This window comes from Neofelis nebulosa, chromosome 14 (genome assembly GCF_028018385.1).
Source record: "Neofelis nebulosa isolate mNeoNeb1 chromosome 14, mNeoNeb1.pri, whole genome shotgun sequence".
NCBI lineage: Eukaryota > Metazoa > Chordata > Mammalia > Carnivora > Felidae > Neofelis > Neofelis nebulosa.
Window position 1 is genome coordinate 67712836 of NC_080795.1, and position 18876 is coordinate 67731711.

Here is an 18876-nt window from a genome sequence, read left to right on the forward strand (position 1 = left end):
CAACAGACAAGTAGAAAAACCAAAACCTTATATACTAGTGAAACATTTCAAAGAAATTTCCTTAAAGATAACTTTTTTCACTAAAAATAGACTGTTGAGAGCTGCTGAAGAAATAGACATGAGGCAAGTCGGTGTTAAAGTAAAACCTAAGTGCATTCATTCAACAAAGGCTTATCTAGCAACAACCATGCTGGGGGCTCAGGGTATAAGGATGAAAAAAATACAACACACCGGCAGACCCTAGGGGAGGGGAACAGACAAGACAGGGATTACGTGCTTAATGCATATGGGTTTTTAGTTTTTGTGGTAAAATATACCTAACATAAAAGTTAGCATCATAATAATTTTTTAAGATTTTTTTTTTTTAGAGCAGTTTTAGGTTCATAGCAAACTTGAGGAGAGACAGATTTCCCATATACATACCCGCATGTCACCACAAATGCATAGCTTCCCCATTATGAATATCCCCCAATCAGAGTGGTACATTTGTCATAAGCGATGAATTTGTTCTGGTACATCATTATCACCCGAAGTCCGCAGTTTATTTTAGGGTTCACCCTTGATGTTGGACATTCTATGAACTTAGACAAATGTATAATGTCGTGTATCCATCATTATGGCATCACACAAGAGTATTTTTACTGCCCTAAAAATCCTCTGTGCATTATAGCCATTTTTAAGGGTACAGTTCAGTGGCATTAACGTATATTCCCACGGTCTTACAACCATTGCCACCGTCCATCTCCACAACTTTTTCATCACCCTGGGTGCAGGGTTTAATGCTTTGGGGACTAGACAGGGGTGGCGGTTGTCCAACACTATGAATAAACAAAATGCCCTGAATTTAAAACAGTTTTATGTTATGTGAATTTCATCTCAATTAAGAGAAAAAGAAAAGCCGTGTTGGACACACCAGAGCGCTAATGTCATCAGTGGGGGAGTGCTTGCCTTGAAGAAGCTCACAGATTAGTAAGATAATGGTGATGGCCAGGCAGAGCACAGGTTTTGAGCTTGGAGCAAAGCGGGGCAGCCTCTAACCCGCTTCAGGACCAAGAAAAGGGTTCCCAGAGGGGAAATGGCCAGAGAGAAGCCTTACAGGATCAGCCAGGGTCTGTGTGAGGGAAGGAAAGGAACATTGCGAGTGTTTGCCAAGGCAAAGAAAGTGATAGATTCCACTGACCCAGGGCACGCGGGAGACAACTAAAAATCTCAAAATTCATTTTTAAAAAATGGTAACTATGTCAGGTGATGGGTTCCTTGATTAACTTAATTATGGTCATCACTTCACAATAAAGAAGTATATGAAATCATCATGTTGTACACCTTAGGATAAAAACACAAACTAACTATATAGTTTTTATTTGTCAATCATGCTTCAGTAAAGCTTGAAAAAATAAAAAATAAAACAAAAACGGATTCGAGTTACCATTACAAAACCCCAAATCTAATAGCAATATAATAAAATAATAATACTTATAATTACATGTAATATTTGTAATATGTAAATATTCATTTACAAACAAACAAACTCTAATAGTGCTAAACAAAATAATAACAAAGCCCAGAGAATAAAGGGAAAATTTTAAATGTCCGAAGTCTCTCAAGGGGAAAAACAGGGCCATAAATGGTCTAGAGGCATGCGCAGAGGTTGGGGACAGAGAGGTAGGAGACAGGGCAAGCAAAGGTGGAATCAGACTCGAGCACTGGTGTCCAAGAAGAAGCCGAGGAGACACCCGTCTGACATGGGCAGGACCCCCAGAAATTATGTCAGATGGGAGCACTTGACCTTGTGTCACGGCCATTTGGGGCTTTTCCAGCCACACCATCGTGTGAGCTCCATGATCACCCTGACAGGAAGGCACGGTGAATCCGAATGTCCCTGAACAGATGACAAAGCTAAGGTGTGTGTGATCGGACGACCCACCAAAGCCACACAGCTGTGACCGGGCAGCACGGACCTCAAGCCAGCCTCCTGACCCAGGTTCTGCCTTGGCCAAGCCACCTCTCTGTGAAGGAGGCAGGAACGAAAACCCTCCATTCATTTCCATCACTGTTCTTATTAGATTTAATCTTTTAAAAATACGAATGCATATTTTCACGCTGGGAAATGACCTTCTGCTAAAAAGGAGCCATCTTCTTTGGTAAGATATGGACTCTTCACAAAATTTTATCCACAACTTAGCACAGGGGTCGTTTCTCAAGTGACACAACTACACAGACTGTCAAATGTCTAAAATCAAGACGTGGTTATAAATAACCTCAAACCTTAACTGGAATAAGCTCTCCACAACTGCCTCAAGAATAGGCACAGCCACATCCATTAAAACACCAGAAAAGCCGGGCTCAGTGCTTCTCCACCGGGGCAGTTTGAACCCCCAGGGGACACTGGGCAATGTCTAGGTATATTTTTGGTTTTCACAACCGGCAGATGGGAGCCAGGGATGATGCCAAACAGGACGGTCCTCATGACAAAGAATTTTCCAGCCCCAAATGTCAATAGTGCCAAGATTAAGAAATGCTGGTCTAAATTCTGAGGTTGTTCTATATATACAGCTGACCTCTGAGGTGGAAAGAATGGGAGACTGAACACAGAGCGGATATACACTCCAGGCTCTGCTGCTTCAAAGTCCTGTGACACGTGAACCTGGTCACTTCAAGCCACCAAGCTGGTTGCCCTTGTTTGCAAAATGGGGTCGCTTCCCCTCCCCAAGATAAAGCAGCTGAGGGGCCAGCTGAGTGTTTCAACAGGTAGGGGGGCCTTAGTCAATCCCCAAGGCCATGGCTGGACTAAGATCCCCACCACCTGTGACAGGCAAAGGTTCTGGGGTATCCCACTGTTTCTGAAGGACATACACACCCAGTATTTGCTTTGTACAAACACATTTGGAAAAACAAATGTCAGAGCAGCAGGCGTCCATCTATACAAGGTTAGGGTCAACCTTACTCTCCTTCAATGTCATGCAGCAGGAATCTGTTCACGGGCAGTGGGAACCCGGGGCTGGGTATCTGCCATCTCCCAGATGTGGCCCCACCTGTCACCATTATTGACCAATGGGCCTCAACCGGGAGGTCAGGGGGTAGGTGCAGATGGCTCGTGAGTTCCTCCAGTTCTCGTACAAGCCATCTTGCACTTGGCTTTAAACCGTATTATCCAAATGAAGTATTGCTCTCATAATCAGCATCTGCCTTTCAACCAGCACAGATGGCAACCGCGTGCTTAAATGGCAATTCAAGGGCTAAAATTTGGGCAAGCTCTCCAGGATCTCTGATCTGGTTCTCTGGGCAGGTTCTGAGAGACAGAGAGGTCAGGAAATGCAGGAAGTGGGGGACCATGTGCAAAGCTGAAGGTCTTTTATCTGCTATCAAGCCTTTCCAACAAATCAAGCTGAAGCCCACGTCAGCCCAGCTTGTCCATCATTCCCAAAGAGAAGCTTACAGATCACCAGAACGGGAAGAAGGTTCCATTTTGGCCATCTCCTCCAAAATTCTTCTGTATTTTACCAGATACCTTTGGCCACCTTTGGATAATTGTGCTATCCTACTACTGACAATCACATGGAAACAGTACCCAGTGAGGTCTCTTTCTGCCTTAGCAGAAATAGCATTTTTTAAAAAATTTGTAATCACTCAGCTTTTCCCCCCTCTCCTTATTTTAAAGGGGGAAGACGGAGCATTGTACTCAACTGTGAAATGCGCTCAGATGCAGCTCTAAAGGAGAGGTACCACCCAGTGGCTGGATATTAGTTTCCATGGTAACCAGGGTCCCTGGGCCCTGGCACACACAGCAGAAATGCCGCAGATTTCCACAGCAGTATCTTTTACTAGAAAGAAGAGTCCCGTGGCAATTTTACACATTTGGGAATGAAAAAACACATTGTGTGTGTGCACGGGTGCATGTGTGTGTGCACGCACGCACGGATGGAGATATAATTTGCAAAACTAAGACAATGCAGACAAAAAAAAAATCTAGTTATTCTTACAGATAAATGGGCTTATGTCAAATATAACAATATATTTTCGCTTAAAATATAAGCAAAACAGCCCCCCCACACACAGACAGACAGACACACACACACACACACAGAGCTGAAAGAAAACAAAAATATCTTCCATAGAAAAATGAAGGACTGAAAGAGTGGAAAATGGCTTTGGAAAACCAGTTGACCAAGGATCCCGCAGAAACAAATAAGTGAGCAAAAATCTTTACCAATAATCGACTGAAAGCACAGAAGAAATTTTTTTTTTTTCACAGCCCATGTTATTTTCTACTTGAGTGCCCTCAGCATTAAACCAAGGGACGGAGTGAACAAGCAGATTGCCATGCGGCTTTCAGAGGAAACCAAGAGACAGAAAGCCCTGTGCTAGAAAGAATCCTCCCCAGGAGCCCCTTCTGAGCTGAGTGGACTTGGGCAAGTGATCTCATCTCCCCTCCAGGAGATTCAGCGTGCCCCATGAAAATGAAAAAGTCCCACCAGACACTAGATGGTCTATAAGAAAAAACCCTGTCCCATCTTAAAAATCAAAGACCACAGGGTTAGGCTAAAAAACAAAACAAAGCAAACTCCAGATAATTCTCAATTCAGGCCAGAGATAGGTTTCTAAAGGTAGTGTATAAAAATCTAACTTCTTTAAAATATATCAGAAGAATGTATGGCCAGATTTGGGGGACGGAAGAGTATCCTTTTGAATAGTCTTTATTCTCTGAGTGATTTCCCAATATCAGCTTTTTTCCCTTACAGCAGAGCACATGTGCCCAAAGTGAAAACCTTAGTTCAAAGAGTTTCCGCATCTCCTGCAAGTTTCAGGCGGGGGCTTTATCAGAGCGAGGGGAGAAGAGATAGCCACGCAATCAATCAGGCAGAACAGACTCACTAGTATTTTTCGACAACTTCAAGTGTCTTCATGTTTGTTCACCATACATTCCAAACGGTTATTTTTATCTGAGGTGGGCAGACCAAACCAAGTTCACGACTCTAAGGCAATTGATCTTTCACAAAAAAGCACTGTTGAGAAGAGAAGAGAAGAGAAGAGAAGAGAAGAGAAGAGAAGAGAAGAGAAGAGAAGAGAAGAGAAGAGAAGGAAAAGGAAAAGGAAAAAAAGAAAAAATTGCCTAATCTGTATGAACTAAGATAATTGCATCCTTCCACGAATGCTAATCGATATTTTACCGAAGTAACAACGGCACGTTTGTGTGCGGCAGCAGGATGGGGTGGAGTATTACTTATTAAGCCAAAACAAAAAACAAAGGGAAAGAATTAGGATGGAGAGGAGGGAGGGCAAGGGGGGAGAATCCTTACTGCTTGTGTACAAAGCGCAGACAGCCCAGCAAGCTGGAAGGGATGGAAATGCTGAGCAAACCACTTCATTATGTAAACTGCCTAACGACACAAATAACAACGCTGCACAGATCGACCCAGTCACCCATAAAAACACACATCCTCTCCACGCCTGGACCTTCCTCCCCGCTGCCGCCACTACCACCACTGTGTCGTTCACCAGCGTTTATTAAGGCTGCGGAGGTTAGACAGAACACAGCACACATCATATTCAAGCATCATCTGGGAAAATACACTGGAGCAAAACAGGGTGACACCACTGAACTGAGCAAGAACGGGTGCTTCTCTTGGTTAGCGGTAGGATGAGCCTTAACAGGACACACGGGCTCGGGGGTGGAATTCGGACACCCCCGGCTCTCCCTGTTACAGGATTTCAGGACTCTGGGGACTCCCTGCTCTGGACAACCCAGGAGGTGCTTCCCTTACAGTGGGACTCAGGCTAGTGTGTTTCAGGCTAACGCACACTAACCACCGTTTCAAGTGTCATTTTGGGAAGACAGTGAAAAGCCAGACACTGCACAGGCAGGACACCGGCTGACCACGATGAGACACCCCATCCCTGGCAACTGTTGCTACCCAACCAAAGATCAAAAAAGAAAGGCCACTTGTAGAGCGGGGAACTGTACTGTTCTCAAGCATCAGTTTTAACATCGAGAAAACATCAACAGGATCACAAAGGAGGGATTTCACCGTATCACCAGCAAGGCTGGGTTCACGATCCCAAACCTACCGGAAAATGGGAATGTGCTCACCAAAATAATCACAGATATTAGCACCTACCTCTTAACCCCTTCAAGCAAAAAACGGGGAGAAAAAAAGGAAGATTTTTTTAATTCATAAAATAATGATACTTAATAAACATATGAATTCCTTTGAGTCCTTACCTACAGTGTAACTTGTAAAAGAAAAAAAGACTTAAAATACCCAGCCTTCCTACTGTCTGACTTTCATATAAAGCAAATCAAACAAAAATCACTTTTAAAAATGGAAAATGGTAAGACAAACTCCACATTCATAAGACCATTTTTTAAATGTTGTTTTGGGACGCCTGGGTGGCTCAGTCGGTTGAGCGTCTGACTCTTGATTTTGGCTCAGGTCATGATCCCAGGATTGTGGGATCAAGCCCCATGTTGGGCTCTGCACTCAGCATGGAGCCTACTTGAGATTCTCCTTCTCTCTTTCTCTCTGCCCTTCTCCCCCACTCATGCACTCTTTCTAAAAATTAAAAAATTAAAAATTAAATTAAAAAATAATAAAAAGTTGTTTTGTCCTGAGCAGAATACGTAGGATTAAACGTACTGTGGTCACGAATTAAAGCGACGCAAGGTCTATCAGAGTGGAAAAGCATCAAAATAATGAAACCCACAAGCAGGATGTGCATTTATGAACCCACTTAAAAAGACATTATATTTTTTTATGTCCCTTCTTAGTAAGTCAAAGACAATTCCAAAATCTCTTTAGGAGATGGAGAACTTATATCCCCGAAGCTGTTTACATAATAGGCAACACTTTTTAGGCTAGGTTGGATATTATCATAAATAGCAGCAAATTAGAAATTTTTCATTTGTCCTTCACATAAGATTGAGACTACAAGAGGTATTAAATACAAACACAGATGTATACGCACTCCTCCACATGTACACATTTAAGTATGGAGTGGCTTGAGAAGCTGACAGAAGTTCCTGAAGCAACACCAAAGCTATCCGAGGTTGAGGTACCACCACAGCCCTCAGCTAAGTTGCAAGTTATATATAATTAAAATGAATTAAAATCCAAAAAAAATGAGAAATTCAGTTCCTCAGTTACACCAGCCACATTTCAAGAGCTCAATGACCACGTGTGGCTTGTAACTCCCACATTGGACAGGGAAAGGTAGAACATTTGCAGCATCACATGGAACGGCCTGGCCCCGACTGAAGGCTCCACAGGGCCAGGACCCCATGGCATACACGAGAGCCATCGAGTCCTGGCACTGGGCCTGCAATTAAAGGGAAAACAAACAAAAAAGAAATTCGAGAGAAAAGGTGACTTTGTCTTTGCCGGGCCAATTTCCCACTTCAGCCAAATACAAATGTTCTCATTCTTCCGAGCTCTGTTCTACTCCCCACCACACCCACCAGCATCCTAGCAGGGAGAATTCAAAATGTCAACTACCAGCAGAGGCAAAATTTGCTTAGGGTTTCCTCAGCGTAATTCATATGAATCAAAATCAAGTTCGAAACCCTGAAAATGAAAAGCAGTGGAGAGTTTCTAGGTCATCTTCTATACAGCATGCCTAAACTCATGTTTAAAAATACGAGAGAATACAGCAGCTGGTCCATCCACCCTGCACGCTAGGAAGTGTTTTGTCTTATGAAATTTTTCAACAAATCAGCAACTGTTTCCCGGGCACTTAAGACATGCCAGGCTCAAAAAAAAAAAAAAAAAAAAAAAAGACATGCCAGGCTCCAGGAAATCAGAGCTAAGGTGCCCCAACTACGGCCATATACAGTTTCCAAGCAAAATTAACCCCTGCCAGGTTTCCACAAGACTTTTTATCCAGGCTCCACAGATGCTTTATGCCAGACTCCTTTTTTCCTCCTATTATCTATAAATCCTCAGAATAAGATCATCAGAAAAATTAATATATGATCCTTGAATTTTTTTTTTTTAGAAAAAGGCTCAGCTCTTAAAGAAAAATCACAACTAAGCTCGTTTCTCAAATATTTGTAAGTTCCCTCTTTTCCTAAAGGCATTAAAATCCCAAAGACAACAACCAAAAATAATAGTTTGTGATCCACAGCCATATCTAGAGATTAGCAGATTGCAGTTTTAGGCATCTTTATTTTTAATCAGTGAGTAAGTTTGTCGACATTCCCTTAAGGTCATATTCAAAGAATATTCAGTTCCAGGCCTGTAAGAAGGGCTTTATGACTTTTTAAAAATAATTAATTCCATCTTCCACCTCCGGTTTGTGGCTAAGTAGCTTCCTAGGTAGAAATCATAAGGCTCTAATTACGTGAAAGGGTCTGTCTGACTTGAACACCAAAGTCAATCCAGAAGTTAAGGGCTAGTGAAATTCCAAACAACCTAGTTAAAATAAAACTTGGGGGCAAACAGAACCAGTCTGGCTGCCTCTTGAAAACAGCTTCCCAGTACCTCCTCTCCTAGAAGGGAAGGTTCCGGCTCTTCCCTGGGCTCCGTCTTTCACCCACCTGCCCCTTCCTGTGACCGCATCGAGGAATTGCTAGGCCCTCTTCAGCTACTGAAATATCAAGTCACACATTCCACCAGACTCGACCTCAAGGAGGGGTCATCAAAATTTGAATTCTGAATCCCCAAGTGGAATCTGACCAAGATCCCACCCCACTAGCCTCCCACCGGCCGCAAGGACAGCCCTCCTCACCCAGATCCACTGAGGGCACCGTGGGAGTGTGGTAACTGCGACACGCACTCGGTCGTTCATTCAGACGCTGTCTGCACCTGGCCCAATGCCAGACACTGGGCATCTAGGTGCCTGGGCTCCTCAGAGAGGAGCAGGGTGCAGGCCTATCCTGGAGGGGCCTGCGTTCTGGTGGGGAAACGGTAAGGACACAGTGAGGTGCACCTGCCGGCCGCAGCAGGTACCACAGAGGTCCCGAGGCCTGAGGTCTCACTCTACCTTGTGGGCAAAAGTGTCACTGGTGATGTGACTGTTTACCCGGCTCTTGGAAGATGAGCAGCAAATCCTCAAGCATCTCAAGGAGGCGGACGGGGTGGAGTGAGAAGGACATTCCAGATCTGGAATGCACATGTCCAGCAGACACGGATCAAAGGTCTTAAGAGTTTCAGGGAGCCATGAGCATTTCTTTGTGGGTGGAACTGCCAGCCCCCGGCAGAGAGGGCCCCGGACAGGTGGTTTATGGCAGGAGGCACAAACCTTGCCGGGGAGTAAAATCTCCTGAGGAACTTTAAAAAAATCTGAGATTCCCAGGTCCTACCCAGTTATTCTGATCCCACAGGCAGGGCCCCGAAATCTGTCTTTTGAAACAAACTTCCTGGGTGATTATGATCCACGCAGCCAGATGCGGAGACCCTGGCATTTAACAAAATATATACTAAACACACGCAACATATTTGCAAAAACCACTAAGCCACAGAGGTTTTCTTCACGGACACACAGAACCTTGGCAACCCAGGCTCCCCGATTAAGGCACATCTCCCAACAGTCTGGATCTAGGTGGTGGTCCAAAAGTTCCAGCTTCCTTCCACCTGCCCTCGGGCACACGCAGCAGCAGCAGCAGGTCTGGGGTGGGGGAGGGGAGCCTTATTTTTCTCTTCTAACCCTCCCTTCTCCATAGTCCTGTGCTTAACTTTGCTTCCTCCACTTCCTGACTCCAGAGCAAAAATTGGAAACTCTAAAGATAGCCTTGCGGAGAGAATTTAGACTGTCCAACTTCATTCATATTTTATGAATTTAATAGGACCAAATGAGGTTTAAAACCATTGAATATTAGAACTAAGAAAGAGGACTTGTGACCATCCAGGACTCTATGTCCCGGGAAAACCCCTTTTATAGTTGGGGAAAGTAAAGCCCAGAAAAGCAAAATATACCGTAGTTCTCCCCCTTATCCATGGTTTTGCTTTCCGTGGTCTCAGTCAGCGGCGGTCTAGAAGCAGATGGCCCTCCTTCTGACAAAGCGTCAGAAGGTCCAACGGCAGCCTAACGCTAGGTCGCAGTGCCTACGTCATTCACCTCACTTCATCTCATCACGTAGGCATTTTATCACCTCCCATCATCACAAGAAGAAGAAGGGTGAGTACAGGACAAGAAGATATTCTGAGAGACAGAAAGGCCACATTCACATAATTTTTATTATAGTGTATTGTCAGGATTGTTCTATTATTAGTTTTTGTTGTTCACCTCTTACTGTGCCTGTTTTTATTTATTTATTTTGAGAAAGAGAGAGTGGAGGAGGGGAAGAGAAAGAGGGAGAGAAGAGGATCTTAAGCAGGCTCTGTGATGTCAGCGCAGAGCCTGAGGTGGGGCTCAAGCTCACGTACCATGAGATCTTGACCTGAGCCAAAATGAAGAGTCTGACGCTTAACTGACTGAGTCACCCAGATGACCCTTACTGTGCCTAATTTATAAGTTAAACTTTATCACAGGTATGTATGTATAGGAAAAAACAGTCTATACAGGGTTTGGGACGATCTCCAGTTTCAGGCATCCACTGAGAGTCTTGGAACGTATTCCCCCGTGGACAAGGGGGCGCTATTGTAATTTACTCAGGGCGGCATAGTTGGCAAAGCCAGAAGACACAACTGGGCATCACAGCTCCCAATCTTGGTTATTCCAAGGTGCTACACAGATCCTTTTAGTACATTCAGGATCAAGTAACTTGAAAAGCAAATATAAGCTTATACTAAATCCAGGAGCTCCTTACATACAATCCTTACAAATTACAATCACAATTGTAATTTAATGGTCAAAATTTAGGCTCTGGGCCAGACTCCTTTTACCACTAACTGGCCATGTAACTTTGGTTTAAGTCAAGTTCTCTTCATCCCGATTTTATCACCTAAAATGGAGATTGTTGAGCACCTATCTCACGAGCCGTTGTGAGAAGTGACTCCGCATACGTGATGTACTTAGAACAGAGCCCGCCCACATTACTAGTCAATAAAGGTTCGCTATCATGATTTCCAATATCGAAACCACGCTCACTTTTTCAAGTGATGTACAAAGGCTTTTGGACATTAAAGATGATCTGGTCGGCCGGGGATCCATTTCCTTTCTTCATAAAATCTTAAAACTCCTCACTCTGGGTTTGGTGTATCATTATCTAAACAGCCCTGAGATGGTTTTTCAGAGCTATAAAGTAATTACCCAGGCACACAGAGGCAGCCAAAAATGAAAGTCACATAGCATTATGCACTTCAAAGGCCCTTGATGACATAGGCAAACAATGCAGTGCTGCGCAGGGCCAGTGCTAAGGCGGAGGGTCTCATCAGCTCGGTACCCCTGCCTTCCAGTGAAACAGGGAGCAGGGCCCAGTGTGCAAGGCACACTCAGGTGCAGGAGTGCTATTCCCCCAATATGGTGCCTCTGCTGCCCAAGACTGAGAAGCACGTGAACACAACCCGGTAGTCCTTTTCTTTTTATTTTTAAGTAACTCAGACAACTGCATACCAGTCAGTTCAAACATTTCTCAACTCCTATAATAGGCCATTTGCTGGTCCATCATGGACACGAAGAAGATGGGGACCCTGCTCCACAAAGTCTGGCATTCCATGCATAGCGAGTGCCTAGACGATAATTCTTTGCGGCCAGTAATACAGGAAAAGGTGTACTTCCATGTTAAATACAAAGGTGTACTTTCATACTAAATGCAAACTGTATATTCATCCAAGAGTGCAAAAATCAACAAAACATGAAACTGTACTATGTATTATGGTGTTAATAAACGCTTAAATTCCATTATAGTTTAATTATTAACCTACACACATTATAATACCAACTTATACACGTTTGTGTGACAAACAAAATCGAGTTCTAACATATTTCCACATTCTATTTAACAGTAGTTATATAATGACTAGAGTAATTTTGCTCCTATAGTGAATAGCTTTAAAAGTTTTTCCTAAATACATTATATTAATAGCTAGTGCAAAATATTCGCTAAAAAGGATAGAGGAATTTCAGAGCTTTGGGAGATAATACGGAATGCTAGTATTTTGGAAACCAGGGGCATGCTAACTTGAGATTCTGGATACCTGACCAAAAGAGATGCGCTTAACTTCCCTTCTATCACTTCCAGCAAGAAGGACTCAAAAAACACTTCGAGAAGCTCTAAGCAAAAAACTGGACTTCGTAGAGGGCAGATATCAAACTGCAAACCACATTAGAGTTACAGTCTGTAATGACATCAAATCCAAGTAGATCTGCTGCTGACCAAAACCGTTTGAAGCATTTTCTATAGATCGTTTCCATGGAGATGCACACACTATTAAAAACAGGTCACACATAAATCTCCCAAAGGATGTATACACGGGCATCAATTGCTGAGTGCCTTGTAAAAGCAAATAAATGGAGATACCCTAAATTTCCATCAACTGAAGAATGAGAAAATCCTTCTGTTTCCAGACTATGAAATTCCATTTGGGCACTAGAAAGGATAAGGCAGATCCACAGGTATGGACGTGGAAAGAGAACTATAATATACTGTGGAGTACAAGCATGAGAACATGTTCCTTATGGGCTACCTTTAGATCACCCAGATGTACTTTATTCCACATACCATTCTACATATTGTTCTGCAACTAGCTTTTTTCCTCCCGGACGCATTTATGTACACACAAAAAATATATATATAGGACGCTTACTCCAGTCGCCGCAAGGGGGTACTGGGAGGGTGGATTCTACTTTATGCATTTTGTTTTGTGAATTTTTTAAACAAAAGCACGTGTTCCAGGTTTTTCAATTTGTAAGTAAAAAATAAGTTAGTAAAAATCACTTCTGATGCTTATGGAACATACAAGAAGCACCTCCGTGCTTCTCTCTTACCATCTCCATAAAATACACCTTCTTTGTTATCGGCCATACCCTTTTTAGGTCACGGGAGAGTTCTCACACTCAAGGGAAAGTTATTTTCCCCCAGTGCACATGGACACTAGAGATGGCGAGATGTCAAGTATTCTGGCATCGCTAAAAATGACCTGAAATCAAGTGGTTTAAAAATATATCAAAGCGAGAGTCTGTTCACTGTGACATTAGTTGTCTTCTGTCGAGTACATCACCTCCAAACTCTGACTCTTACCTCTGTCACCACCAGAGAGAGGCTATTTGCGTTCTTTCCCCACAGATGATTGCTCTGTTTTTCTTCCCTGCAACCAGGAGATGTGCAGGTCCCCCTGGTTTCCTGCCGAGAACCACTCCAGGGAGCAGCCTCTGCAGAAACCCTGGCTCCTTGCTGCAAGCAATTATGAGAAATCAGGGGATGCTGCTTTATTCCATCCTTTAGGGTCCAATCAATAATTCAATATTGAAATAGAAGACCTGATTAAGGATCACAGAGCCTCAAAAATGCAATATCAGCTATCTAAGTTCTTTAAAATAGTAGAGCAATTCTTTTAAGAAATACACATTCTGATGGCTATTCTAGAAAGACAAGTCCAGTTCTGGATATCGCTGGAGAAAATATAAAACAGACTCAAAAACACTTAACGGTGGTGATTTAAGGCCATAATCACCACCGTTAAGTGTTTTTGAGTCTGTTTTATATTTTCTCCAGCGATATCCAGAACTGGACTTGTCTTTCTAGAATAGCCATCAGAATGTGTATTTCTTTGGCCTTAAAGGTTATAGAATGTTTAGAACATGCACGTATGAAGAAGACTATAACGGACACATGTCAACTAGGTCATCATCTTTTAAGGGATTAAGAAAGATACTAGCTAAGACCCATATCAAGCTGGCGAACCAGATCAAGTTCTTCAAACCACCGCTCTGATATCGCCATCACATTCTCCTAGGGAACCTTTCGAAACACCGTTGGCATCTTGGAAATAAGGAGACAGAAGACCTCCCCTGGGAGGACTCTGGCTCCTGAACTGAGTACATTGCTCACGTTTCGATATTCCCCCAGCACACTGTCCTATCGCTAGTACTGTACCACGCATGTTACTTCCACACCGAAATCCTTTATTTGCACATCTCATTTCCCACCCCCCCCACTCAACTGCAAGCCCTTCCAGGCCAAGGAGGATAAATAATATATTGGTTTTTGTGGTCCCATAATGGTACCTAACATATTAGCAGGTTTCGGGCTTCTTGAATGAATGAGAAGTGTCCTCACTGCACATTCATTTGAATATTTAATTTTTTTTTTTAACGTTTATTTATTTTGGGGACAGAGAGAGACAGAGCATGAACGGGGGAGGGGCAGAGAGAGAGGGAGACACAGAATCGGAAGCAGGCTCCAGGCTCCGAGCCATCAGCCCAGAGCCCGACGCGGGGCTCGAACTCACGGACCGCGAGATCGTGACCTGAGCTGAAGTCGGACGCTTAAAAGACTGAGCCACCCAGGCGCCCCATGAATATTTAATTAAGTACCTACGGTAAAGGGGTACCTACTGAAACCCACTGGAGGTAGAGAGGTGTGTCAGAGAAGCTAAACCCTCGTGTGACTGAGGGCAACCCCTCAACACTTGCCCCCAACACCCACCTTTTCCAATGTTCCCATGACAATGAAGAGAACAGGGAGTGTAGAAGCAGACCCAGAAATATAAGGCAAAAAAAAAAAAAAAAAAAAAAGAAAGGGAGGAGAGCGTCCCTGGCTGGGAACGAAAAGGAAAGCACCCCTCTTTGAACAGAGGTCTCCACGTTACGGGTAATGTTGTCTTTCCAACAATGGCAGTGGATATAGGAGCTATCATTTTCTCCTTTACACACGTTTTTGTTATTCTTTTGTATGATTCAGTAGTCCCCGAAATTACTGAAAATTGGCACCACAGTCCCCTTTGTTCATTGATTTAATAAGCCGACTTTAAACACCTGCTACGTCGTAAGAACTATTTTTGGGGAGTTAAGACACGACCAAGTCACACTCTTCAGGGGTCTGCAGAAAAATGTGGGAGACACATCACCACATACGACGCACCAGCGCACCGCTTACATGAGGGCTCCTCGCAGAAAAATGGTCTACCCGAGCATTCTCACTGCCCGCTCCCCAGGGAGTAAGGCAAATCTTAGGACAACCCGTGTGAGGAGGGAAAAACAAACTGCAACCAGACACACGGTTCAAGGCTCTGCAGCCGGCATGTCATTAAAAGTGATCAAACTAACACGCCCAGCCACTTCCCGCAGAACCCGCGGTTCCTTTCCTTTAGTTTTCGTTCTTCTCACGTGCTTCACTGTCCGGAGAACTGTTTGCAACTTCCAATAGGTGGAATCCCACAAAGTGTTCTAGGACGTGAAAACTAGGAGTCAGCTAAGCTCTGATAACTTAAGCTGTATCTCCTCGTGACGCCGCCCAAGGGTAAACAAAGAGGCACATGCTGAACTCGGTTCACGCTGGGCGCCATCCCTCCATCTGCTTACCACGTGTGTTGGTGGCCATGTCGGCCACTTTCTGAAAGGCGTCCAAGAAGGCAGCCGCTGCTACTACTGTGGTCCTAAAATGCAAACACATAACAAAAGCATGAGGAATGTCTCACGCTAGCAAATTCATTACAGCTCAAGGGTCAAAACCTCTGTGGAGAACTGAATGCAACCTTCTAGGAGAAACGACCCTACTGGACGTGGACAACCACTGGCTTTGCAGGCCTACCTTTTTTCCCCACCCCCTTAGGAAGCATTTCTTCCCGATATTAGCGCCCTCTCCCAAAAACACGCAGCTCACTCGGTGCTGCTCGGTAAATGCTGGTGAGTCTTCCCATCACGACACCTGATGGTGTAACACAATTACCAGGCAAAATTTCACAAAGGAGGAAAGACAGGTGTTATTACCTAAATGAAAACCATCATTAAAAACTATAAACGGTATAAGTGGAAATAATTTTAGAGCAGGAAAACAGCATATAGACATGGACCGGGAGACGGAATCTTGGAGAGAGATCCTCTACTTCAAATAATTCATTTTAGAGATGGGAAAACTGAGACAAGTAGAGTGACTTTCAAGATCACTAGTTTGGGGGCACCTCGGTGGCTCAGTCAATTGAGCGTCTGACTTCAGCTCAGGTCATGATCTCGCAGTTCATGAGTTCAAGACCCGCATTGGGCCTTCTGCTGTCAGTACAGAGCCCGCTTCAGATCCTCCCCCTCTCTCCCTGCCCTTCCCATCCTCCTGCTCTCTCTCTACCTCTCTCAAAAATAGACATTTAAAAAAAATTTTTTAATTAAAAAAAAAAAAACCATCACAAGTTCATCCCAGAACTGGAACTGGTAGCCCAGAAGGACACACAGTCCCATGCTCATCCCACTGCTAGATCAGATCCTGGCTATGTGACTCTTTCCCCCTAAATCCCATTTACAATGGAATTGAGACACCATTTTTTCAACCTTAGAATGCTCTCTCGACTGCATCTTCTGAATTCCTCAAAGCTGACACCAGGGAGAAGTCACTACACTCATTTGCTGTCCTAGAAATTATTTTGAGTTCTTCACATCCTCTTGAACACTCTGTGGTCTACTGGTTCCTAGCGCTGTGATCTAGCTGTCATCCCATGGAGAGGAAGCACCTCTCCACGCCAGGGTCAAGGACAATGAGAACAAGCCAGCCTCAGGACTCACACACACACGGGACTCACAATCAAGCATGGAGCCTGAAGCTCATTTCCAAATATTTCACGTATGAATCTAATCTCTACTCAGCACTCCTAAGAATGCAGAGCTGTTGAAGGAAGAATGTGAGAATAAGAACTAAAAAAGAGTTCAAGATGGAACTGAAGAAGTGACTCTAAAACTCAGCAACCATAGCTCTGAGACAGAAGGTTCTGGAAGATGCTGGAAGTCATCCCTGGGAAAACCTGTGCAACAGTCCCTTAGCACCCAACTGCAGAATGAATGAGGCCTGATATTTTCCATTAGAGCAAAAAGCCATTCTGCTCAAATTAATAAAAAAAAAAAAAAAAAAGACACACACACGGAACAAAACTGAAAGAAAAAACCCCTTTGAAGCATATTTTTCAAAGAGTTGACATCATACGCAAACCCTGGAAAAGTCAGCTTTATCAAACATCCTGGGATTTATAAATAGCTCATTCTGATTTGCAATTATTATCTGACACAATGGCCGGATTTATTTTCAAGTCAATGCCAATCATCCCAATTTAATGAGCCAGCTATAGAGATGCCTTGTGTATTACTCCGTCACCAGGGCTCCACTGAAAAGGAGGATGGTGGTCAAGTGTGAGGAATTAGGAGCTTTTAAACACCGCCTTCCAATGAGTCCTATTTCATTGTCTGCTGTTGTCATAATATATCTTAGTTCTCTGATGGGGCAGCACAAAGGAGTGATTTGGTGTATGTGTTCCCAGCTTATTTGCCTCTTCTATAGCCTTATCCTTTCTTTACTGCAGAACACCAAACCATGTGTGTGAGGCTCTCAGCTGGGCACTACCAGTTTGACAAAATAAAGAAATGGTCCCTGCCCTCAGGAGGCCTAAACAGTTGTTAAAAAATAAAAAGTGTACTTTGTACTAGTGAGTATAAGATTGCTTTAAAAGTTTTACTGTAACTAATCAGCTGTACTAACCTCATATTTACCTTAAGTTTTGGCTTGCTCTTTGGTAAAAGGGGAAAAGAATCTTTTCATTGGTCGACCCTGAAAAGGCTACCAGATAATTAAATGAGGCCACATAAGAAAAACGTGTAAGTGTTGGGGGGATGGTGGGGAGGGGGGGGCTACTTAAATGTTTTACTGGTTGATTCCAGCAGGGACCTACAGGATGGAGACTATTTAAAATCAATGAGAGGAGTGAGTAGACATAGCTTGATAAGGTGAGGCTGGTAAAGGCTTCTGCAGGGCTTTGCATTTAGACAGAAGAGAGTGGAGCTGGCCCAGCATAAAGTCTTTACAAGTTCTTAAGCACCGAAATGGTAAAGGATCTGACAAACAGAGAAGGGGCTGTATTCCTGAGTCTCCTGGAAGACCAATGACAGCTTGGGAAACCCCAGGTGCATGGGATAGAAATCCCAGGCCCCACAAAGCTGACAGAATGGAAGAGGAAAGATCCATCCTTCTGGAGTTCTTCTCTCCTGACCTACAGGGGAACCACGAAATGTCCAGTCCTATGGTTAAAGCTCTGGGCAGTAACCTCCTGATGTCCATGGGCAAAGGACCAAAAGTGTCATGTCATCCACATGGTTTTTATCCTAGAAAACCCCTACTTGCTTTGTCCTCTGGAAAACCACCTGCATACATTCAAAACAACTGATGTCATCCCCCTTATGCCATGAACAGGAGTCATGAAAATTACTGCTTTTGTAAATGCCCTGTCCCTCATGGAACACCGCTGAGTAGCCTTTCTCCTCACTGATTTAAAAGCATACAGCTGTAACAAGAAGATTCTATTTCACATCAAATGATACATAAACAAGCACAAGACAAAGCAACAATAGCCCCTTAGAGCCGACTGACCCTAGATCTTGTTGTTTAAATAGCTTTATTGAGGGATAATTTGTATACCATAAAATTCAACCTTTGTAGGTGTGTGATTCAACAATTTTTTAGTGAACTTAGAATTTTGCAACCACTAGCACGAGCCAACTTTAGGACATTTCCATCACCCCGAAAAGATTCCTCATGCCCACGTGTACTCAATCTCCTTTTCCTCCACTAGGCCCAGGCAGCCACTAATCTACATCTGTCTCTGCAGATGTGCGTTTCCTAGACATTGCACACAAATGGAAGGATACAGTAGTCAACAATAAGCTGTAAGCTCTTTATAAGGATAGGCAGTAAGCAGAATGGACCTCGCAGCCAGACTCAGGTTCAAATCCCTGCTCTGGCTTTTACTAGCTGTGTGACTTTGCACAAGTTGATTAAGTTTCTCTGTGCCTCATTTTTTTCATCAGTAA

At 43.6% G+C, this 18876-nt stretch overlaps 1 protein-coding gene across 9 annotated transcripts in view; it reads right to left on the reverse strand.

The window, feature by feature from the left end:
• Positions 1-18876, reverse strand: part of MTSS1 (MTSS I-BAR domain containing 1) — a 168073-nt gene that overhangs the window by 123063 nt on the left and 26134 nt on the right. For all 9 annotated transcript variants that reach the window (XM_058699010.1, XM_058699015.1, XM_058699012.1 and 6 more), the window contains exon 3: positions 15397-15470. In XM_058699010.1, the coding sequence (XP_058554993.1) occupies positions 15397-15470 (74 nt within the window). The remainder of the gene's footprint in view (positions 1-15396; positions 15471-18876) is intronic.